The sequence below is a fragment of the Neofelis nebulosa genome, chromosome 17 (assembly GCF_028018385.1).
Source record: "Neofelis nebulosa isolate mNeoNeb1 chromosome 17, mNeoNeb1.pri, whole genome shotgun sequence".
Classification (NCBI taxonomy): domain Eukaryota; kingdom Metazoa; phylum Chordata; class Mammalia; order Carnivora; family Felidae; genus Neofelis; species Neofelis nebulosa.
Genome location: NC_080798.1, coordinates 17,154,421 through 17,179,011, shown reverse-complemented (window position 1 = coordinate 17,179,011; position 24,591 = coordinate 17,154,421). Strand labels below are relative to the sequence as shown.

Here is a 24,591-nt window from a genome sequence, read left to right as displayed (position 1 = left end):
AGTTCCACAAAACCAAATTCTCTGTAATTTCTCCAAGGTCAATTGAGAAAGGAAGCCAGAATTTTGTGCACAGAATTTAGAGAGGAATTTTGGGGTTTTTAAAAATACTTTTTCATGATTATATTTTTGATTTCTAAGAACTTTGTGTGTATATATGTTAGTGTTCCTTTGTGTTCCTTTGTTTAGCATCTTATGCCTGTTTAATTCTCTTATCTCTCTGAGGTTATTCATTATATGTTTTGACCTTTTCTTCTGTTCCTTGCATTGATTGTTCCCTCACAGATACTTTGTTCTGTTTTAGGCTCCTTTTCATGTTGAAAAACATTTCTCAAATGTCTTATAAACAATGGCTTACTGCTCATTTTTAAGTATGACATACTGAAAAGATGATTGGAACTTCTGTGTAGTAGGGATTGGGTCTTGTTTACTTTAGGATGATCTGGTTGGGTTAATATACTGAGGACTGCCCACTTTTGGTAATATGGTCTTTTCCCTTGTGCATAATTTTCCCATCAGAAGGGACTTTTACTTTCATTACTAATTGAGGGAGTTATGAGCCTATTATTGGCATTCTGAGAGTGAAATTGGGATGAAATGAACAGGATTATTTCAGTATTGTGGCTTTCACAAATTCTCTGATATCAAATGGCTGTCTTACACTTCAATTAAATTCTGACACTACCTGGAATTAACATCAGATTCCACAGGTTAAGGGGCAAGGTGCCCAACAAGATTGCCCTTAGTTCAGGCACCAGTTGCAACTGGGATCCCCAGGCTACCCATACTTCTGCCTGGCTGACTGTAAATTTAGAGTTTCATACAACTCCTCAGGTTTGATAATTCACTAGAACAACTCATAAATTCATGAAAAGCACTGTATTTACAATTACCATTTTATATAAAAGAGACAGTGAACAGCCAGCTGAAAAGGTACATAGGGCAAATTCTAGGAGGTACCAAGCATAGGAAATTCTGTGCCCATGTAGTCAAGGTATGCCACCTTCCTTGTACATCATACAGTCTAGGAAGCTTCCCTTAATCCTTGCTCTGAGTTTTTATTGGGGTTTTATTATGTGGTCATGAGTGGTCAAGACTAACTAGTTTCAGTGAATCCCCAATATATCAGGCTCTATCACCTGCCTACCATTCTTGCCTATATCATTCAGCACCTTAGACTTCCTGTAGGCTATACCCTAATGTGAATTTCCAACAGCACACCCTTTGCACAGTCTCTGACTGCACCTCCACCCATTTATACATTTCAACACATTTGTTCCTCAAGTCTTTTTTTTTAATTGTTTATTTTTCAAAGAGAGAGCATGAGTGGGGGAGGGATAGAGAGAGAGGGAGACAGAGGATCCGAAGCAGGCTTGGTGCTGACAGCAGCAAGCCTGATGTGGGGCTTGAACTCATGAACTGTGAGACCATGACTTGAGCCAAAGTCGGATGCTTAACTGACTGAGCCACCGAGGTGCCCTCCTCAGTAATCTTTTTATTCAGGACAGACAACTGTCCACAAATTACAAGACATATAGTATGATGGTTTGTGTCAGGGATATATGCTTATGAGCATGTATATATGCTTAGAATCACTGTATATAATAGAGGGTGGCCCTGAACAGGGTGTATTTACAGAAGTTTCAAGTGATTCTGATTCACATCAGTATTTCAAGATAGAGATTATTTATTTCCCTAATCACCCTCTTGAATTTCCTGTTGGCTCTCCTCAATGTCCATGCTTTCGTTATCAGTTTTAAAAATTGCTTAGCTGTATTTGAGAGTTGTTTAAGCATTTACTTTCCTAGATTTTATTTTTACCTTAATCTTTTTTTGAAGTTTTAATCTTTTCCAAGATAGGATAAATGAACATACATATTTTTATTTTCTTTCAGATCTGGAATCCATGTGTGAGACCAAGATATTATCTCTAAAGAAGAGACATTTTAGTCAAGTAATATTTACCCATGAAGACATGCCCACTTTTATTCAGCCCACATTCCTCACTCCACATCAAAAAACTGTTAATGAAGAGAAACCCTGTGAATGTAAGATATGTGGAAAGGCCTTTAATCAGAACTCACAATTTATTCAACATCAGAGAACTCATTCTGCTGAAAAAAACTACAAATGTAAAGAGTGTGGGAAGTCCTTTAGTCGTGGCTCGCTTGTTACTCGACATCAGAGGATTCATACTGGTGAAAAACCCTATGAATGTAAGGAATGTGGCAAGGCTTTTAGTTGTAGTTCATATTTTTCTCAACATCAGAGGATTCACACTGGTGAGAAACCCTATGAATGTAAGGAATGTGGAAAAGCCTTTAATTATTGCTCAAACCTCAACGATCATCAGAGAATTCACACTGGTGAGAAACCCTATGAATGTAAAGTATGTGGAAAAGCCTTTACTAAGAGTTCACAGCTCTTTCCACATCTGAGAATTCATACTGGTGAGAAACCTTATGAATGTAAAGAATGTGGGAAAGCCTTTACTCAACACTCAAGGCTTATTCAACATCAGAGAATACATACTGGTGAGAAACCTTATGAATGTAAGGAATGTGGGAAGGCCTTTAGTAGTGCCTCAACACTTACTAACCATCACAGAATTCATGCAGGCAAGAAACTCTATGAATGTAAGGAATGTGGAAAGGCCTTTATTCAGAGCTCAGAACTTATTCAACATCAGAGAATCCATACAGATGAAAAACCTTATGAATGTAATGAATGTGGGAAGGCCTTTAATAAAGGTTCAAACCTTACTAGACATCAAAGAATTCACACTGGTGAGAAACCCTTTGACTGTAAGGAATGCGGAAAGGCCTTTGGTAGTCGTTCTGACCTTTTTCGCCATGAAGGAATTCATACTGGGTGAAAGATAAGCTCTGTTCATAATCTTTATAATAAGATCTTAAAAATAGGTAATGGAAAAAAAGCAGTGTAGTAGTTTTTTGAGCTACTATAACAATATCAAGTACCTCAAAATTGGGTGACTTAAAACAACATAAATGTATTCTCTCACAGTTTTGGAGCTTTGAAATCCAAAATTAAAGTTGTTGGTAAGGTTGGTTCCTTCTGAGGACTTTGAAGAAGAATCTGTTCCATGTCCCTCTCCTGCCTTCTGATAACAACAATCTTTGATATTCCTTGTCGTGTAATGCATCACTCCAGTCTCTGCCTCCATCTTCACATTGCATTCTCCCTATGTATATCGGTCTCTGTCTTGTTTAAGAGGAGACTCATACAGGACATGAGTCCTATTGGATTAGGGCACACCCCGATGACCTTATCTTAACTGATAACATCTGCAAAGACCTTATTTCCATGTAGGATCACATTCACAAGTGCCAGGGGTTAGGGCTTCAACATAGTTTAACCCATAACACTGTTAACATTGTTTTTCTAACATATTTGTAATTTTCTTTTATACATAACTTGTTAATATTCTAAAATGTAAATTCAAGGTTTAAATTATACCTGCCTTCCCTCCAAAAAAGATTCTGTCCCAAACTACTTCTTAAATAATTCTTTCCTCCCCATTGTTTTATTCTGCTTCTTGGTTATACATTTGTGTTTATATTGGCTTCATTTTAGAGCCATCTTTTCTATTGCTCTGACCTATAGATCTGGTACTACCAATACTACACTGTAAGTCCTGTTAATAGGCTATCTTTTAATTCCTGGCAAAATTATAACTTTGTTATTGAAGGCAGCTCTGTTCTTTTTCCCTTTGGTAACACTCATATTTTCATGTTGTAAAAAACACACAAAGGAAATAAATAGATTATCTGTAAGCCTTCCAAACAGAAATTACTACTTTCATATTATTACAACATATCCTTCCAGGCTTTCTTAGTGTAATCTGATGTGCATGCCGTACCATAACCTGCTTCTATCATGCTACTGTTTCAGTAAGTATAAATATTTATTTATCATTATTTTTAATGGTATCATAATCTTTTCTATGGTAGATTATCATTTTGCTAAATACTACTGACATACTTAATGGTGCTCACTGAAATTTTACAGTTATAAAAATTGCCTTTTAAATACAAATTTAGTGCTATCTTATTTTGTTTTGTTTTCTTTAAAAACATTACGTTTCAGTATCAAAATAACTGATCAGTATTTCTCCTTGTAAACCATATCCCTCATTGTAACCACTGATACCAATTTGTCTTTTAATCTTCCAGACCTTTTTTTAAAAACTATATTTGTTTATAAATATGTGCACACACAACCAAATACCTAAATATTTCAATACTTGTAGAAAAGTTAGTGCTGCTTTGTAATTTTATATGTGTGTGAATATACATACACATATACACACACACTAATGTGTGTGTTGGATTGCTGCAAGGATTAAATGAGTTAAGAAATGTAAAATGGGTGGGATTGTTACTAACATATAGTAACTATCTAGCAAATGCTATTTTAATACTAGTATCAATATCTTCACCATTATTATTATCATTTGTAGAAAGGATGTTAACCATGTAATACACCTTAATTGACATCAAAGAATTCATAATGAGAAAGACCAGTGGGTGTAATGTTTGGTGAAAAGCTTCGCACCAACATTTATTCTTTATTCAGCATGAAGTTTAAAAAGGAAAAGGGGTGCCTGGGTGGCTCAGTCAGTTGGGCGTCTGACTCTTCATTTCATCTCAGGTCATGATCCCAGGGTTTTGGGGTCAGGCCCCACATCAAGTCTGAGCTGAGTATGGAGCCTGCTTAGGATTCTTTCTCTCTCTCTCTGCCCCCCTCCCCTGCTTGTGCTCGCTCTCTCTCTCTCTCTCTCTCTCAAACAACAACAACAACAACAAAAAATAGTGGGGGTGCCTGGGTGGCTCAGTCAGTTAAGCATCTGACTCTTGGTTTAAGCTCAGATCATGATCTCACAGTTCATGGGATCTATTCTGCGTCTGTGCACTTTCAGCACAGGGCCTGCTTGGGATTCTCTTCCTCTCTGCCCCTCCCCTGCAGACTCTCTCTCAAAACAAACAAACAAACAACTATTAAAAAAGGAAAAAAAAATGTATAAAAGTCAAGAAAGAAAAAGAATGATTAAGACTACATTCACACCTGTATTTCATGCTGCACAATAATTTTATGCCCATCAAAAACTATTTACATATTGAGAATAACAATTCATTTATCAAAAAAGCAGAGAAAACATGAAATATTTACTCAATCACTTTCCCTCCAAAGTAGAACATATGTAGGTCACATTCTTTTTCAAAACGGGAAAAACTAAAATATGATAGCCAACCATATCTGAATATTGATAATACCCTTCCAAGTAACATGAATCAGAAGTAAATCAATCCCTGAATATATTTAAATGAATGAGAATGAACACATTACATAGAAAAACCTGAAAGCAGCTCAATCTATATTCAAATAATATATAGCCCATAGGCATGCTGATTTTTTTTTCAAGTTTTTATTTAAATTCCAGTTAACATACAGTGTAATATTAGTTTCAGGTGTAAAATTTAGTAATTCATTACTCATAACACCCAGTACTCATCACAAGTGCCCCCCTTAGTACCTATCACCCATTTATTTAATCCATCTCTCTGCCCACCTTCCCTCCAGTACCCTTAGTTTGGCCTCTATAGTTAAGAGTCTGTTTTCTGGTTTTAGGCATGCTGATGTTTAAATAGCAAGAGATTATTAATAAATGAACTAAATGTACAAGACTAAAAGCAAGAATAACAGCAAGCTACATTCAAATATAGAAAAGATATTAGTAAAAATAAAAATAATTCAAGGAAAATAAAATTATTTCTTTGACAAAAAATACATATAGACAAAAACATTGGTAATTCTGATGGGGAAAAGAAGGACAGATGAATACATTAAATATGGACATGATTAGGAGATTATCACATTTACTAATGTCTGGAAATCTGGACAAAGTATGTGGTATTTGTAGGAAAATGTAATTTGTCAGAATTAAGAAGAGATGTAAACCCTTAATAGACTAAAATGATAAATGCAAGGGGAAAAATGTTTTAATGTAGGCAAATAGCTCCACTTAAAGAGATCACCAGGCCAGATAATTTTATTGGCAAAATCTATCAAATATTCAAGGAATTTCTAAATCAAATGAAGTAAGAAGCTTGCCATTTGTTGCTGTGAATCTTCCATATTCCTGATGTCAAAATAATTAGATCACAAAAATATAATTTAGTGTCATATAGTACTAAGAGTGTACAAATTTATTCTAGCAGTCTATTAATACAAATATTCACCACAGTCTGAACACATTACCTGAACTCAAACCTTAGATAAAACCTTAACTATCACACTGTAAATCGGGATAGCAAATTAATCTAGACCACTGACTGTTTTTGTATGGCCTGTAAGCTAAGAATGGGTTTTACATTTTAAAGTGGTCAAAATTAAAAAAAAAATACATAACATGAAATTATATGAAATTGAATTTCAGTGCTCATAAATAAAGTCATTAAAACAGAACTATGTACATTCACATATTGTCTGGCTGCTTTCACACTACAAAACAATTGAGTACCTCTGATAAGACCAAGTGGTTTGCAAAGCCTATAATATTTACTATCTGGCCCATTACAGAAAAAGTTTGTCAACTCTTGCTCTAGTCATTTCCTAAAAAAAAGCATTGATTTGGTTAGCATAGTATTCTATGTTATCCAAACCCAGAAAACAAGTAGGTTTTGGGTAGGGAGGGATTCTTGAAATGCAACAAAAGATAATTCTGTGGAAATTCTGGATTTTGTATATCTAAACTCCGTAACAGGAGTGCCTGGGTGTGACTCAGTCAGTTAAGCGTCTGACTTCAGCTCAGGTCATGATCTCACAGTTTGTGAGTTCAAGCCCCACATAGGTCTCACTGCTGTCAGTGCAGAACCCACCTTGGATCCTCTGTCCCCCTCTCTTTGTCTCTCTCCCCTCATGCTTGTGCTCTTTCTCTCTCTCTCTCTCTCTCTCTCTCTCTCTCTCTCAAAAATAAACATTAAGAAAACATAACAATTGAGAATTTGACCAAGTCCCAGCATCATCTTTTATAAAATATTTTTATTAAAACAATGTTATATGCTATAATAAAATCAATGTGGATATAATGAGTGACTTTATGAGTTAAAATACCATGTCTGCATTTTAATTATTATAGCCTTATAATCCTACATCTCATAATGCACAGCAGCATATCAAAACAATACACTTAGGGGAAAAAAAGACAAAACTCTCATTTAACTGGCTTATATGAGCATGATCCAAACTAATTTGAACATGAAATCCTATTTGCTCCTAATTGCTGTTATTCGCATCTTTGGGAAGTGTATACACTTGGAAATGTTTTGGGTTTCTGTTTTTGGCAAAAATCATGAAAGGTGAAAGGGAATTTATTACAGATAAGCTAGGAATTTGGGGATGGAGTATTTTCCATCTCCCGAATATCAGGCACTACAAGATAGCAACTGGAAGCCATTAAAAATACTAAGATACCCGATAAATGTAAATACATGGATAAATATAAAAACAGTATTGTAATTTTTGTTTGCAACTCGTTTTTAAACAAAGTTTAAAGGAAAAATGCATGAAATATAAATCTGTGTTAATGGCTACATGATATATAAAGGTGTAATTTGTGTTATCAGTAATAAAGATACCACCTGTAAAAGGATAGAGTTTTTGTCTGCAATTGAAGTTGGTATCAATTTAAAATAGGTTGTTATAACTTTAGGATATTATATGTAATCCCCATGGTATCTACAAAGACAATACCTATAAAATACATGAAATGAAAAGGGAATCAAAACATCACTACAAAAAAATTACCAGAGGGGTGCCTGGGTGGCTCAGTCGGTTAAGCGTCCAACTTCGGCTCAGGTCATGATCTCGCGGTCTGTGAGGGCTGTGAGTTCAAGCCCCGTGTCGGGCTCTGTGCTGACAGCTCAGAGCCTGGAGCCTGTTTCGGATTCTGTGTCTCCCTCTTTCTCTGACCCTCCCCTGTTCATGGCTCTCTCTCTCTCTGTCTCAAAAATAAATAAATGTTAAAAAATTTAAAAAAAAAAATTACCAGAGCAGAAACACATTAGCAGAAACTGAAAAAACACAGTAGAAAAACATAAACTATACTGGACAAATTGCAAGAGTCTCAGTGTGAACATACCTGAGAATTAAAGATTCCAAGGGGTCCCAGTCATAAGGTAGCCCCACACTTTTATGAGTTTTAACACCAGGAGGCCAACCAAGTTCTTATAGTGAAGATTGGCAAAATCCCCATTGTGCTTTTGGCAGGAGGAAGGGAAAGTCACTATTTTGAAATACACCTAGAGCATTCATAACAAGGCATGCCCCCAATAACCTCGTGGGGTTTTATTAGCATCTAACCATGTTGAAGAGAAATGACCAACTCCAGCCCACTCTAACCATCCTGTCCCACCTACATTGGGGAAAAGGGTCTGAAAACTGGTGATGTTCACAGTCCAGTGGCATAGTTTCACCAAAGACCAAAATTATAAATTTATGTAGAGAGGCAAAATATCCAGAATAGCCAACATAGTATTGAAGGAGAAGAATAGAAGTGTAGGATTGACAATACCGAACTTCAAGACTTACAATAAAACTACAGAAACAAAAATAGTGTATTTATGAAAGAATAGACAAATAGATCAATGGAATGGATTAGAGAGCCCAGAAATAGACCCATTCAAATATACTAATCTTTGATCAAGCAACAAAGGCAATACAATGGGGAATAGTTTTTTCAACAAATGATACTGTAACAGCTGGACATCTGCAGTCAAAAAAAAAAACAAAAAACTAGACCCACCTTACAGCCTTCACAAAAAATTAATTCAAAATGGATCATAGTCCTAATTGTAAAATGCAAAACTATAAAACTCATAGAAGATAACACAAGAGAAAATACAGATGACTTTAGGTTTGGTGATGACTTCTTAATACAACACCAAAAGCATGATCCATGAAAGAAAGGATTGGTAAGCTGTACTTCATTAAAATTTTTAAAACTTCCACTCTGCAAAAGACACTTAAGAGAATGAGAAGACAAGCCATACACTAGAAGAAAATATTTGTGAAAGACCTATCTGATAATGGATTAGTATCCAAAATATACAAACAATTCTTAAAATTCAACAATAAGAGGGGCGCCTGGGTGGCGCAGTCGGTTAAGCGTCCGACTTCAGCCAGGTCACGATCTCGCGGTCCGTGAGTTCGAGCCCCGCGTCAGGCTCTGAGCTGATGGCTCGGAGCCTGGAGCCTGTTTCCGATTCTGTGTCTCCCTCTCTCTCTCTGCCCCTCCCCCGTTCATGCTCTGTCTCTCTCTGTCCCAAAAATAAATAAAAAACGTTGAAAAAAAAATTCAACAATAAGAAAACTCAATTTTTAAAAATGGGCAAAATTCCAGACATCACCAAAGAAAATGTACAGATGAAAAACATACAAAAAGATGCTCAATATCGTCTCCAAAGAGTTGTAAATTAGAACAATGAGATACCACTACACACTCGTGAGAATGGCTAAAATCCAAAACACTGGTAACACCAAATGCTGGCTAGGATGTAGGATAACAAGAAGTCTCATTCATTGCTAATGGGAATGCAGAATGTTTACAGCCACTTTGGAAGACAGTTTGGCACTTTCTTGTAAACTAAACATACTTTTAGCACACAATCCAGAAATCATGCCCCTTGGTGCTTACAAGTTAATTGAAACTTGCATTCACATAAATACTTGCACCTGAGGGGCGCCTGGGTGGCTCAGTCGGTTAAGCGTCTGACTTCGGCTCAGGTCATGATCTCACGGTTCTTGGGTTCAAGCCCCACGTTGGGCTCTGTGCTGACAGCTCAGAGCCTGGAACCTGTTTCAGATTCTGTGTCTACCTCTCTTTCTCTGCCCCTCCCCCACTCGCGCTCTGTCTCAAAAATAAATAAACATTAAAAAAAAAATTTAAAAACTTGCACCTGAGATAACATTTGCAAGATGGTGGAATAGGACACCCTAGATCCTCCTTCCCTTATGGAGAACCAAATCAAATCAACAAAATAACTGTGAGAAATCCAGAAGCCAGTCAAGAGGTTCTTTCACTCCAGGCAATCACAAAACCAATGGCATAGAAGCCTGGTAGGAAGTTTGGGATACTCTGCATTCTCTCTCAACAGAGGGAGGTACATTTGATTGGAAAACCCTAACCCTAATCTTCTCTCTGGGGATAGAAAGGAGAAGAATGTTTCCCTAAGCGACTTTGGAGGGGGGAGGGGCTACCCAAGGGACTGTCTTGCTTGTGTCCAAGTACTGACAGGGATGTAGCAACAGGTTGAGGGTATTTCTGAGAATAAAGACATCAATGTGTGCCAGTCTACAGTACCACTAATAAATAGAAGGAGGAGCACCAGACCATGATTTACTAACCGCCCCAGATAGGCTGCAATATCGTGGACAGACACAAGGGCAAGTTCCTAGTAGAAACCAGTAAACCTATTCAAATAGATTGTACACACCAGCCCTGGAAGGATACATGCTCAGAAAAGGCTTGAGAGGTCTCCAGAATCTTTAGCCAGGCCATGTGGAAAATGTCTTGTCTGTAGGAAAGGAGACCAGAAAATCTGAGACAGTTGACTGATTCTTCAGATGCTGAATCCCGACAACAAAAATAACAAAACATACCATGATAGATTTAAAGGAACCAATTAAGTCTTTAAAAAGCCCAATCTAAATAGAGATACGAACTGCCAAAGAATTCAAAATTACCATCATAAGGATGCTCAATGAATTAAAAGAGCTCAGGTATCCATTGACCGATGAATAGATAAGGAAAATGTGGCATACACATACAATAGAATATTATGCAACCTTAAGAAAGAGGGAAATCCTGACAGATGCTACAACATAGATGACCCTGAAGGACATTATGCTAAGTGAAATAAGCCATTTGCAAAAGAAAAAATATTATATTTCACCCCATCAACTATCCAAGCTATTCAAAATTATAGAAATAGAAAATATATATACCTAGTCAAATATATATGTACATATATTTTTGATAGTGATATCTCAGTTTATTTCTTGGTTCAAGGTTTCAGGCCCAGCAGTTATATTGTTGGAGGATATGAACTGATAATTTAGTGAAGTATATGTAGTGATTTGTATTTGTATGTAACCAAGTAGTTATGGTTGGAAATGCAGGGCAGAAGGTCAGGGTGGAAAGCTTAAAGTGGGATAGCAGAGAAGGCACTGGGGAGTGAATTGTTCTCTCCCATGGGGATCAGGGAGTTGACTACTATGAGGTGAGTGCCTCCTGGGGAAAGCAATAATTTCCATTAATTTTTAGAATGACACAAGTAGTGACCTCTACCAGATTTCCCTTTACAAATGGGACTCTAGGGGTATAAGTTTCGGCAGGGAGCAAAGAGTATATTAGGATAATGAGTTAAGCATAGAGTGAGCTCAGGACAGATAATTGGATTCCTAATATCAAGGAAGAAAAGCAATAAATGTCCTTAGGACATTGCCTTAGGAAAGGCAGTCCACAGGTGTCACTGGAATGAAGGTTTTGATGTCCTGGGCAAAGCTGTTTGCAGTGCAGGGGTAAAATCATCTTGGTCTTGGATTGGGGTGATGTCATTTAAGGTAATGTCATCTTTATGAGAAAGCTCCTGGACCAAAGTGTTGTCACCTGGGATGTGGGACTGAGGTGACCTTTCTAAGTGGGTACCCACTTGAATTGATATGAGTCTTAGCATTTGTTTTATTGAAAGTGTGGCTTTTTTGGAGGGGTTGGGCCTCTGAACTATAAACCAGTGAAAGCACCCAGACCAATAGTAATAAGACAACAGAATGTTGTGCAGCTGCACTTGACAGGTTTTTGTTTTATGGTGAGAATTTAGCTCAAATGGGTCCCACATCAGATTAGCAGCTACTTGGCCCATGAAACAATCTATGGTTAATTGATCTCCGGAGGGTTTGTGCCCTCAATCTGGCCTCCAGCACTTATTTTATATATATATATATATATATATATATATATATATATATATATATATATATATATATATTATAACAAATATATTATATATGTATGTGTGTGTGTGTATATATATATATAATTTATTGTCAAATTGGTTTCCATACAACACCCAGTGCTCATCCCAACCCTCAGTTTGTTCTCAGTATTTAAGAGTCTCTTATGGTTTGCCTCCTTCCCTCTGTGTAACTTTTTTTCCCCCGTTCCTCTCCCCCATGGTCTTCTGTTAAGTTTCTCAGGACCCACATATGAGTGAAAGCATATGGTATCTGTCTTTCTCTGCCTGACTTATTTCAGTTCCATCCATGTTGCTACAAATGGCCAGATTTCATTCCTTCTCATTGCCAAATAGTATTCCAATGTATATATAAACCACATCTTTTTTTTTTTTAATTAATTTATTTATTTTTTAATATATGAAATTTACTGTCAAATTGGTTTCCATACAACACCCAGTGCTCATCCCAAAAGGTGCCCTCCTCAATACCCATCACCCACCCTGCCCTCCCTCCCACCCCCCAACAACCCTCAGTTTGTTCTCAGTTTTTAACAGTCTCTTATGCTTTGGCTCTCTCCCACTCTAACCACTTTTTTTTTTTTTTTTCCCTTCCCCTCCCCCATGGGTTTCTGTTACGTTTCTCAGGATCCACATAAGAGTGAAACCATATGGTATCTGTCTTTCTCTGTATGGCTTATTTCACTTAGCATCACACTCTCCAGTTCCATCCACGTTGCTACAAAAGGCCATATTTCATTCTTTCTCATTGCCACGTAGTATTCCATTGTGTATATAAACCACAATTTCTTTATCCATTCATCAGTTGATGGACATTTAGGCTCTTTCCATAATTTGGCGATTGTTGAGAGTGCTGCTATAAACATTGGGGTACAAGTGCCCCTATGCACCAGTACTCCTGTATCCCTTGGATAAATTCCTAGCAGTGCTATTGCTGGGTCATAGGGTAGGTCTATTTTTAATTTTTTGAGGAACCTCCACACTGCTTTCCAGAGCGGCTGCACCAATTTGCATTCCCACCAACAGTGCAAGAGGGTTCCCGTCTCTCCACATCCTCTCCAGCATCTATAGTCTCCTGATTTCTTCATTTTGGCCACTCTGACTGGCGTGAGGTGGTATCTGAGTGTGGTTTTGATTTGTATTTCCCTGATGAGGAGCGACGTTGAACATCTTTTCATGTGCCTGTTGGCCATCCGGATGTCTTCTTTAGAGAAGTGTCTATTCATGTTTTCTGCCCATTTCTTCACTGGGTTATTTGTTTTTCGGGTGTGGAGTTTGATGAGCTCTTTATAGATTTTGGATACTAGCCCTTTGTCCGATGTGTCATTTGCAAATATCTTTTCCCATTCCGTTGGTTGCCTTTTAGTTTTGTTGGTTGTTTCCTTTGCTGTGCAGAAGCTTTTTATCTTCATAAGGTCCCAGTAATTCACTTTTGCTTTTAATTCCCTTGCCTTTGGGGATGTGCCGAGTAAGAGATTGCTACGGCTGAGGTCAGAGAGGTCTTTTCCTGCTTTCTCCTCTAAGGTTTTGATGGTTTCCTGTCTCACATTCAGGTCCTTTATCCATTTTGAGTTTATTTTTGTGAATGGTGTGAGAAAGTGGTCTAGTTTCAACCTTCTGCATGTTGCTGTCCAGTTCTCCCAGCACCATTTGTTAAAGAGACTGTCTTTTTTCCATTGGATGTTCTTTCCTGCTTTGTCAAAAATGAGTTGGCCATACGTTTGTGGGTCTAGTTCTGGGGTTTCTATTCGATTCCATTGGTCTATGTGTCTGTTTTTATGCCAATACCATGCTGTCTTGATGATGACAGCTTTGTAGTAGAGGCTAAAGTCTGGGATTGTGATGCCTCCTGCTTTGGTCTTCTTCTTCAAAATTACTTTGGCTATTCGGGGCTTTTTGTGGTTCCATATGAATTTTAGGATTGCTTGTTCTAGTTTCGAGAAGAATGCTGGTGCAATTTTGATTGGGATTGCATTGAATGTGTAGATAGCTTTGGGTAGTATTGACATTTTGACAATATTTATTCTTCCAATCCATGAGCAGGGAATGTCTTTCCATTTCTTTATATCTTCTTCAATTACCTGCATAAGCTTTCTATAGTTTTCAGCATACAGATCTTTTACATCTTTGGTTAGATTTATTCCTAGGTATTTTATGCTTCTTGGTGCAATTGTGAATGGGATCAGTTTCTTTATTTGTCTTTCTGTTGCTTCATTGTTAGTGTATAAGAATGCAACTGATTTCTGTACATTGATTTTGTATCCTGCAACTTTGCTGAATTCATGTATCAGTTCTAGCAGACTTTTGGTGGAGTCTATCGGATTTTCCATGTATAATATCATGTCATCTGCAAAAAGCGAAAGCTTGACTTCATCTTTGCCAATTTGGATGCCTTTGATTTCCTTTTGTTGTCTGATTGCTGATGCTAGAACTTCCAGCACTATATTAAACAGCAGCGGTGAGAGTGGGCATCCCTGTCGTGTTCCTGATCTCAGGGAAAAAGCTCTCAGTTTTTCCCCATTGAGGATGATGTTAGCTGTGGGCTTTTCATAAATGGCTTTTATGATCTTTAAGTATGTTCCTTCTATCCCGACTTTCTCAAGGGTTTTTATTAAGAAAGGGTGCTGGATTTTGTCAAAGGCCTTTTCTGCATCGATTGACAGGATCATATGGTTCTTCTCTTTTTTTTTGTTAATGTGATGTATCACGTTGATCGATTTGCGAATGTTGAACCAGCCCTGCATCCCAGGAATGAATCCCACTTGATCATGGTGAATAATTCTTTTTATATGCTGTTGAATTCGATTTGCTAGTATCTTATTGAGAATTTTTGCATCCATATTCATCAGGGATATTGGCCTGTAGTTCTCTTTTTTTACTGGGTCTCTGTCTGGTTTAGGAATCAAAGTAATACTGGCTTCATAGAATGAGTCTGGAAGTTTTCCTTCCCTTTCTATTTCTTGGAATAGCTTGAGAAGGATAGGTATTATCTCTGCTTTAAACGTCTGGTAGAACTCCCCTGGGAAGCCATCTGGTCCTGGACTCTTATTTGTTGGGAGATTTTTGATAACCGATTCAATTTCTTCGCTGGTTATGGGTCTGTTCAAGCTTTCTATTTCCTCCTGATTGAGTTTTGGAAGAGTGTGGGTGTTTAGGAATTTGTCCATTTCTTCCAGGTTGTCCAATTTGTTGGCATATAATTTTTCATAGTATTCCCTGATAATTGTTTGTATCTCTGAGGGATTGGTTGTAATAATTCCATTTTCATTCATGATTTTATCTATTTGGGTCATCTCCCTTTTCTTTTTGAGAAGCCTGGCTAGAGGTTTGTCAATTTTGTTTATTTTTTCAAAAAACCAACTCTTGGTTTCGTTGATCTGCTCTACAGTTTTTTTAGATTCTATATTGTTTATTTCTGCTCTGATCTTTATGATTTCTCTTCTTCTGCTGGGTTTAGGCTGCCTTTGCTGTTCTGCCTCTATTTCCTTTAGGTGTGCTGTTAGATTTTGTATTTGGGATTTTTCTTGTTTCTTGAGATAGGCCTGGATTGCAATGTATTTTCCTCTCAGGACTGCCTTCGCTGCGTCCCAAAGCGTTTGGATTGTTGTATTTTCATTTTCGTTTGTTTCCATATATTTTTTAATTTCTTCTCTAATTGCCTGGTTGACCCACTCATTCGTTAGTAGGGTGTTCTTTAACCTCCATGCTTTTGGAGGTTTTCCAGACTTTTTCCTGTGGTTGATTTCAAGCTTCATAGCATTGTGGTCTGAAAGTATGCATGGTATAATTTCAATTCTTGTAAACTTATGAAGGGCTGTTTTGTGACCCAGTATATGATCTATCTTGGAGAATGTTCCATGTGCACTCGAGAAGGAAGTATATTCTGTTGCTTTGGGATGCAGAGTTCTAAATATATCTGTCAAGTCCATCTGATCCAATGTATCATTCAGGGCCCTTGTTTCTTTATTGACTGTGTGTCTAGATGATCTATCCATTTCTGTAAGTGGTGTGTTAAAGTCCCCTGCAATGACCACATTCTTATCAATAAGGTTGCTTATGTTTATGAGTAACTGTTTTATATATCTGGGGGCTCCGGTATTTGGCGCATAGACATTTATAATTGTTAGCTCTTCCTGATGGATAGACCCTGTAATTATTATATAATGCCCTTCTTCATCTCTTGTTACAGCCTTTAATTTAAAGTCTAGTTTGTCTGATATAAGTATGGCTACTCCAGCTTTCTTTTGGCTTCCAGTAGCATGATAAATAGTTCTCCATCCCCTCACTCTCAATCTAAAGGTGTCCTCAGATCTAAAATGAGTCTCTTGTAGACAGCAAATAGATGGGTCTTGTTTTTTTATCCATTCTGATACCCTATGTCTTTTGGTTGGCGCATTTAATCCATTTACATTCAGTGTTATTATAGAAAGATACGGGTTTAGAGTCATTGTGATGTCTGTATGTTTTATGCTTGTAGTGATGTCTCTGGTACTTTGTCTCACAGGATCCCCCTTAGGATCTCTTGTAGGGCTGGTTTCGTGGTGACAAATTCCTTCAGTTTTTGTTTGTTTGGGAAGACCTTTATCTCTCCTTCTATTCTAAATGACAGACTTGCTGGATAAAGGATTCTCGGCTGCATATTTTTTCTGTTTAGCACACTGAAGATATCGTGCCAAGCCTTTCTGGCCTGCCAAGTTTCAAAGGAGAGATCAGTCACGAGTCTTATAGGTCTCCCTTTATATGTGAGGGCATGTTTATCCCTTGCTGCTTTCAGAATTTTCTCTTTATCCTTGTATTTTGCCAGTTTCACTATGATATGTCGTGCAGAAGATCGATTCAAGTTACGTCTGAAGGGAGTTCTCTGTGCCTCTTGGATTTCAATGCCTTTTTCCTTCCCCAGTTCAGGGAAGTTCTCAGCTATAATTTCTTCAAGTACCCCTTCAGCACCTTTCCCTCTCTCTTCCTCCTCTGGAATACCAATTATGCGTATATTATTTCTTTTTAGTGTATCACTTAGTTCTCTAATTTTCCCCTCATACTCCTGGATTTTTTTATCTCTCTTTCTTTCAGCTTCCTCTTTCTCCATAACTTTATCTTCTAGTTCACCTATTCTCTCCTCTGCCTCTTCAATCCGAGCCGTCGTGGTTTCCATTTTGTTTTGCATTTCATTTAAAGCGTTTTTCAGCTCCTCGTGACTGTTCCTTAGTCCCTTGATCTCTGTGGCAAGAGATTCTCTGCTGTCCTGTATACTGTTTTCAAGCCCAGCGATTAATTTTATGACTATTATTCTAAATTCACTTTCTGTTATATTATTTAAATCCTTTTTGATCAGTTCATTAGCTGTTGTTATTTCCTGGAGATTCTTCTGAGGGGAATTCTTCCGTTTGGTCATTTTGGACAGTCCCTGGAGTGGTGAGGACCCGCAGGGCACTTCCCCCGTGCTGTGGTGTATAACTGGAGTTGGTGGGCGGGGCCGCAGTCCGACCTGATGTCTGCCCCCAGCCCACCGCTGGGGCCACAGTCAGACTGGTGTGTGCCTTCTCTTCCCCTCTCCTAGGGGCGGGATTCACTGTGGGGTGGTGTGGCCCGTCTGGTCTACTTGCACACTGCCAGGCTTGTGGTGCTGGGGAGCTGGCGTATTAGCTGGGGTGGGTAGGCAAGGTGCACGGGGGCGGGAGGGGCAGGCTTAGCTCGCTTCTCCTTAGGTGATCCACTTCAGGAGGGGCCCTGTGGCAGCGGGAGGGAGTCAGATCCTCTGCCGGAGGTTTGGCTCCGCAGAAGCACAGAGTTGGGTGTTTGCGCGGAGCGAGCAAGTTCCCTGGCAGGAACTGGTTCTCTTTGGGATTTTGGCTGGGGGATGGGCGGGGGGATGGCGCTGGCGAGCGCCTTTGTTCCCCGCCAAGCTGAGCTCTGCCGTCCGGGGGCTCAGCAGCTCTCCCTCCCTTTGTCCTCCAGCCTTCCCGCTTTCTGAGCAGAGCTGTTAACTTCTGACCTCCCAGACGCTAAGTCGCGCTTGCTGTCGGAACACAGTCCGTCCGGCCCCTCCGCTTTTGCCAGCCCGACTCGGGGGCTCTGCTTGGCCGGCGAGCCGCCCCTCCGCCCCGGCTTCCTCCTGCCAGTCCAAACCACATCTTCTTTATCCATTCATCAGTTGATGGACATTTAGGCTCTTTCCATAATTTGGCTATTGTTGAAAGTGCTGCTATAAACATTGGGGTACAAGTGCCCCTATGCATTAGCACTCCTGTATCCCTTGGATAAATTCCTAGCAGTGCTATTGCTGGATCATAGAGTAGATGTATTTTTAATTTTTTGAGGAACCTCCAGAGGAACTGTTTTCCAGAGGAACTGTTTTCCAGAACGGCTGCACCAGTTTGCATTCCCACCAACAGTGCAAGAGGGTTCCTGTTTCTTCACATCCTCTCCAGCATCTATAGTCTCCTGATTTGTTCATTTTAGCCACTCTGACCAGCATGAGGTGGTATCTCAGTGTGGTTTTGATTTGTATTTCCCTGATGAGGAGTGACGTTGAGCATCTTTTCATGTGCCTGTTGGACACCTGGATGCCTTCTTTAGAAAAGTGTCTATTCATGTCTTCTGCCCATTTCTTCACTGGATTATTTGTTTTTTGGGTGTGGAGTTTGGTGAGCTCTTTATAGATTTTGGATACTAGCCCTTTATCTGATATGTCATTTGCAAATATCGTTTCCTATTCTGTCGGTTGCCTTTTAGTTTTGATTGTTTTCTTTGCAGTGCAGAAGCTTTTTATCTTGATGAGGTTCCAGTAGTTCATTTTTGCTTTTAATTCCCTTGCCTTTGGAGATGTGTCGAGTAAGAAATTGCTACAGCTGAGGTCAGAGAGGTTTTTTTCCTGCTTTCTCCTCTAGGGTTTTGATGGTTTCCTGTTTCACATTCAGGTCCTTCATCCATTTTGAGTTTATTTTTGTGAATGGTGTGAGAAAGTGGTCTAGTTTCATTCTTCTGCATGTTACTGCCCAGTTCTCCCAGCACCATTTGTTAAAGAGACTGTCTTTTTTCCACTGGATATTCTTTCCTGCTTTGTCAAAGATTAGTTGGCCACACATTTGTGGGTCCAATTCTGGAGTTTCTATTCTATTCCATTGGTCTATGTGTCTGTTTTTGTGCCGATACCATGCTGTCTTGATGATGACAGCTTTGTAGTAGAAGCTAAAGTCTGGGATTGTGATGCCTCCCACTTTGGTTTTCTTCTTCAATATTACTTTAGCTATTTGGGGTCTTTTGTGGTTCCATACAAATTTTAGGATTGCTTGTTCTAGGTTCGAGAAGAATACTGGTGCAATTTTGATTGGGATTGCATTGAATGTGTAGATTGCTTTGGGCAATATTGACATTTTAACAATATTTATTCTTCCAATCCATGAGTATGGAATGTTTTTCCACTTCTTTGTATCTTCTTCAATTTCCTTCATAAGCTTTCTACAGTTTTAAGCATACAGATCTTTTACATCTTTGGTTAGGTTTATTCCTAGGTATTTTATGATTGTGAATGGGATCAGTTTCTTTATTCATCTTTCTGTTGCTTCATTATTGGTTATAAAAATGCAACTGATTTCTGTACATTAATTTTGTATCCTGTGACTTTGCTGAATTCATGTATCAATTCTAGCAGACTTTTAGTGAAGTCTGTCGGGTTTTCCATGTAGAGTATCATGTCATCTGCAAAAAGTGAAAGCTTGACTTCATCTTTGCCAATTTTGATGCCTTTGATTACCTTTTGTTGTCTGGTTGCTGATGCTAGAACTTTCAACACTATGTTAAACAACAGCAGTGAGAGTGGACATCCCTGTCGTGTTCCTGATCTCAGGGGTAAAGCTCTCAGTTTTCCCCAATGAGGATGATGTTAGCTGTGGGCTTTTCATAAATGGCTTTTATGATGTTTAAGTATGTTCCTTCTATCCCGACTTTCTCGAGGGTTTTTATTAAGAAAGGATGTTGTATTTTGTCAAATGCTTTTTCTGCATCTATTGACAGAATCATATGGTTGTTATCTTTTCTTTTATTAATGTGATGTATCACATTGATTTGCGAATATTGAACCAGCCCTGCAGCCCAGGAATGAATCCCACTTGATCATGGTGAATAATTCTTTTTATCTGCTGTTGAATTTGATTTGCTAGTATCTTGTGGAGAATTTTTGCATCCATGTTCACCAGGGATATTGGCCTATAGTTTTCTTTTTTTGCTGGGTCTCTGTCTGGTTTGGGAATCAAAGTAATGCTGGCTTCATAGAATGAGTCTGGAAGTTTTCCTTCCCTTTCTATATTTTGGAACAGCTTGAGACGGATAGGTATTATCTCTGCTTTAAATGTCTGGTAGAATTCCCCAGGGAAGCCATCTGGTCCTGGACCCTTATTTGTTCGGAGATTTTTGATAACTGATTCAATTTCTTCACTAGTTATGGGTCTGTTCAAATTTTCTGTTTCTTCCCATGTGAGTTTTGGTAATGTGTGGGTATTTAGGAATTTGTCCATTTCTTCCAGGTTGTCCAATTTGTTGGCATATAATTTTTCATAGTATTCCCTGATAATTGCTTGTATTTCTGAGGGATTGGCTGTAATAATTCCATTTTAATTTGTGATTTTATCTATTTGGGTCCTTTCTCTTTTCTTTTTGAGAAGCCTGGCTAGAGATTTATCAATTTTGTTTATTTTCAAAAAACCAACTCTTGGTTTCATTGATCTGCTCTACTGTTTTTTTAGATTCTATATTATTTATTTCTGCTCTGGTCTTTATTATTTCTCTTCTTCTGCTGGGTTTGGGGTGTCTTTGTTGTTCTGCTTCTAGTTCCTTTAGGTGTGCTGTTAGATTTTGTATTGGGGATTTTTCTTGTTTCTTGAGATTGGCCTCCAGTACTTATGACAAGATAAAAAAAATTATAAAGATAAGGAGAGACAAAGTGCCTGGGTGAATCAGTTGGTTAAGTGTCTGACTCTTGATTTCAGCTCAGGTCATGATCTTGTGGTTCATGTTCGAGCCCCATGTCAGTGCAGAGACAGTGCAGAGCCTCCTTGGGATTCTCTCAGTCCCTCTCTCTCTGCCCCTCCCTCCCACTCTCTCTCTCTCAAAATAAATTAATAAACTAAAAAAAAAACTATTCAAAAAAGATGAGATATTAAAGGACTTCATATATAATGTCTTTATATACATGGAGATGAGACACATTTCCCTTTTAAATATAAGAAATAGTGATGAGAAAGTTTTTTAGAGTTGGTATAAGGTATGAATTGGCCAAGGAGCATTGAATTAAGAGATTAAGGCCCAGGGCAAGAGAGGCTCATTTAGGGGTCTATTTGTCAGACTAGTATTGAAAAGGAGTTGAGGACACCATTATGTTTCAGTTAACCTGGCTATCTGGGACCTATTAAGGACATGAAAGTTCTATTGAATGCCTCTTTCAAGAGCGCAGCGTGTGTATTCTGAGAAGTGAATTATGTGCCTTGGTTACTATCAGTAATGTCTATAACTCTGAAAGAAATAAGGTGTGTCCTGGCAAGGCCTTGTATTGTGGTCTTAGTATATGTAGAGCCGTGTGTAATATTGATTTGTATCTGGGGTTTCTGTGCAGCAACAGACTTTTTTACCCTGAAGGGAACAATTTTTAATCAATGGGCCAACAGTCTGTAATGAATATGAAGACGGAGCCATTTGTTGGCTGGGACATCCAGTGCTAAGGTGACTGCCTAAAGTTTGCCCAAGTGTATTGTCCCTTGTGTCCTATCATTTATGAGGGAAATCCTGGCTAAGGGAAGGGAAACAGAAATATTACACTGAGCTCCATCACATAAGATGGTTGGCAGTGCTCTTTGTATGTAGCCTACAAACACTCTTCACTGTACATTCAGTTGATACCAAGGGGCTCCCAGATAGCAAAGGGGGAGGGTGAAGGGAGACCTCCTCCAGTACTATGGCATCTGGCAAGGGACTAAGGACAGGGGAGACCAGCTCTTGCAGATTTGGCTCCACCCTGTCTTAAGGAGATCTCAGTAGCTTTGCCAAGCCTGTCAGGCACTGTTTCCATGACCCAGAGCATAATGAGAAGCTGGGTAAAGAGGGTCACAGCCTCAGGGTCTGTGAGAACCTCTCTTTCTAGGAGATCCTAATATGTGGCCAGCCATCGGTTGTCTTAATGGTGTGTACATGAGTCCAAAATAATCAGTCTCTTTCATTAGTTCTTGGATTACTTATGGCCATCAAGTGGTCCACAGACTCTAGGAGGCATGACAGGCTACTAAAGCCTCTATGGTGAAGGAATTTCTGAGGACACTAATGAGAGTAACTGTTGATTTCAACTTGGACAGATTTTAACCCTTTTGTTGGGGAGGATTCCATTAAGGAGGGCTGATTTATCCATGGAAACATCAATTAGATAAAGTAAAATTTAGAAATGAGGACTATGTTGCCACAAGAACCCAAAAAAGACTAAAACATGTTGGACTTGTATGTCTGTAATGAGTGTGTGAAATGAATCTCCTTACAGGAGTATGTGATTAATGTAGTGCCATACTCGTGCTCCTAGAGAAAGGCAGATACAGCTAAGATTTTGTCTGCAATTTGTAACAACAAAGTTATTGAGGAACTCCATGGGTAGCCTGGAAAAATTTTATTATGTCCCTTTGGAGGCAAGGACAAACTACAGCTGAGAGGTTGTTGAAATAGGCATTAAACAGAACATATTAGCCAAATCTATAAGAGCAAAATACTTACCAGTTGTTGAAAATTGAATAGAATTAGTAATTTTAATAATATTGGGTATTGGGTATGGGACCTCTAATAGATGGGACCATAGCATTAAGGTTGTAGTAATTCACCATGTGGCACCATGCACTCATTTATGCACTTATATTTGTTTGTTTGTTTGTTTGTTTATCTTCCAAGCTTAAGGCAGGCAAAATTAGGCTATCAAATGTAGAAGTGTTAGGGATAATCACCCTCTATACATTAGACTTATATAATAAATTTGAATCCTCAAAGCCCTTGTTTTAATTTATATTGGATCATATTAATATTTTAACTGGAATCTGTATTCCATATTATCAGGCCAATTTCTCCACCCCCCAACTCCACTGTCTTGCTTTTAATTAGTTTCAAACTAAGTTTTTAGTTTAAAATTTTTTTAAGTTCTATTTATTTATTTATTTATTTAGAAAGTGCGCACACAGGAGAGGGAGGTACAGAGAGAGAGGGGGAGAGAATCCCAAGCTGACAGAGTGAAGCCCCATGTAGGGCTCAAACTCCTGAACTCCGAGATCATCCTGAGCTGAAATCAAGAGTCAGACTCAACTGACTGGACCATCCAGGTGCCCTTCATAAGCTTTTAAAGTGGAATCAACCAGAAGGTGAGAGTGTAAGGGAAATGATTTTCCAACACCTCTCATGTACACTAAAATTTCTTTTTGGGAATGCAACAGGTTCTTTGCTGTTTACAAGGGGTGTGGGAAAAATATCTTTTCTCATGTTTCTCCTTTAGTCTCACACTACTACCACACTCACAACACTTCTGACACTCAAGGAATTCTGTGACAGCAGCTGGAGGCCTACAATTTAACTCAATTCTGACCCTATCTACCTGGAGATAGCACCAGAACTCGTAAGTTAAGGCTTAGTCCCACACGACTGCCCTGTTACCATTCCCACCCCCACAGATATTTCAGATGCCAATCACAAGTCTAGGTTGTTATGTGTGCTCCTGACACATCAGGTATAATGTGGAGGTCCCAAGACCCCCTCCTAAGGTTTGATTAACTTGCTAGAGCAGCTTACAGAACCCAGGAAAACAGTTTACTTGCTGTTTACCAGCTTATTATAAAAAGATATGATAAAGTATATAGATGAACATCCAGATAGAAAGATACATAGGGCTAGGTCTGGGACGGTTCTGAGTGCAGGAACTTCTGTTACGTGGAGTTGGGGTGTGCCACCCTCCTGGTAAATGGCTGTGCTCATCAACTTGGAAATTCCCCAGACCCCATTCTATTGGGATTTTATGGATGCTTCCTCACATAGACACGATCAATTAACAACTCCATTTCTAGCACCTCTATTCTCTCTAGAAAGCTGGACTTCAGAGAGGCCCATATGGCAAGGAACTAAGGGTAGCCTCTGGCCCACAGCCAGCAAGGAACTGAGGCCCTTAGTCTAATAGCTCACAAAGAACTGAATTCTGCCAACAACCATGTGATCTTGCAAGCAGGTCCTTCCCTGGTTGAGGATCAGATGAGACCACTGTTCTGGGAAATACTGAACTATAGCTTTGTAAGACCCTGAATCAGAGGACCTAGCTAAGCTATACCTGGACTTCTGACTCAGAGAAACTGCAAGATGATATGTGTTGATTTAAGCTACTAAGTTTGTGCTTATTTTTAGGTAGTACTAGATAACTAACACACCTAGGTTACCAAAGCTGAAGACCAGTGTTTATAAATGTCATAATTCAGTTTCTCATTACTATTTGTTCTGTAAGGATGATGCTTTGTTTCAGGGCTAATGATTAGGTGTGTTG

The 24,591-nt window shown here is 38.7% G+C and overlaps 2 protein-coding genes across 10 annotated transcripts in view; one reads left to right on the top strand and one right to left on the bottom strand.

Moving 5' to 3' along the window:
• ZNF829 (zinc finger protein 829) overlaps positions 1 to 6,962 on the top strand; it is a 28,609-nt gene extending 21,647 nt beyond the window's left edge. For 8 of the 10 annotated variants that reach the window (XM_058709475.1, XM_058709467.1, XM_058709474.1 and 5 more), the window contains one exon: positions 1,893 to 6,962. In XM_058709475.1, the coding sequence (XP_058565458.1) occupies positions 1,904 to 2,872 (969 nt within the window). In that variant the 5' untranslated portion in view covers positions 1,893 to 1,903 and the 3' untranslated portion in view covers positions 2,873 to 6,962. The remainder of the gene's footprint in view (positions 1 to 1,892) is intronic. The other 2 variants (XM_058709471.1, XM_058709470.1) reach the window with 1 other exon arrangement.
• ZNF568 (zinc finger protein 568) overlaps positions 1 to 24,591 on the bottom strand; it is a 166,859-nt gene that overhangs the window by 111,877 nt on the left and 30,391 nt on the right.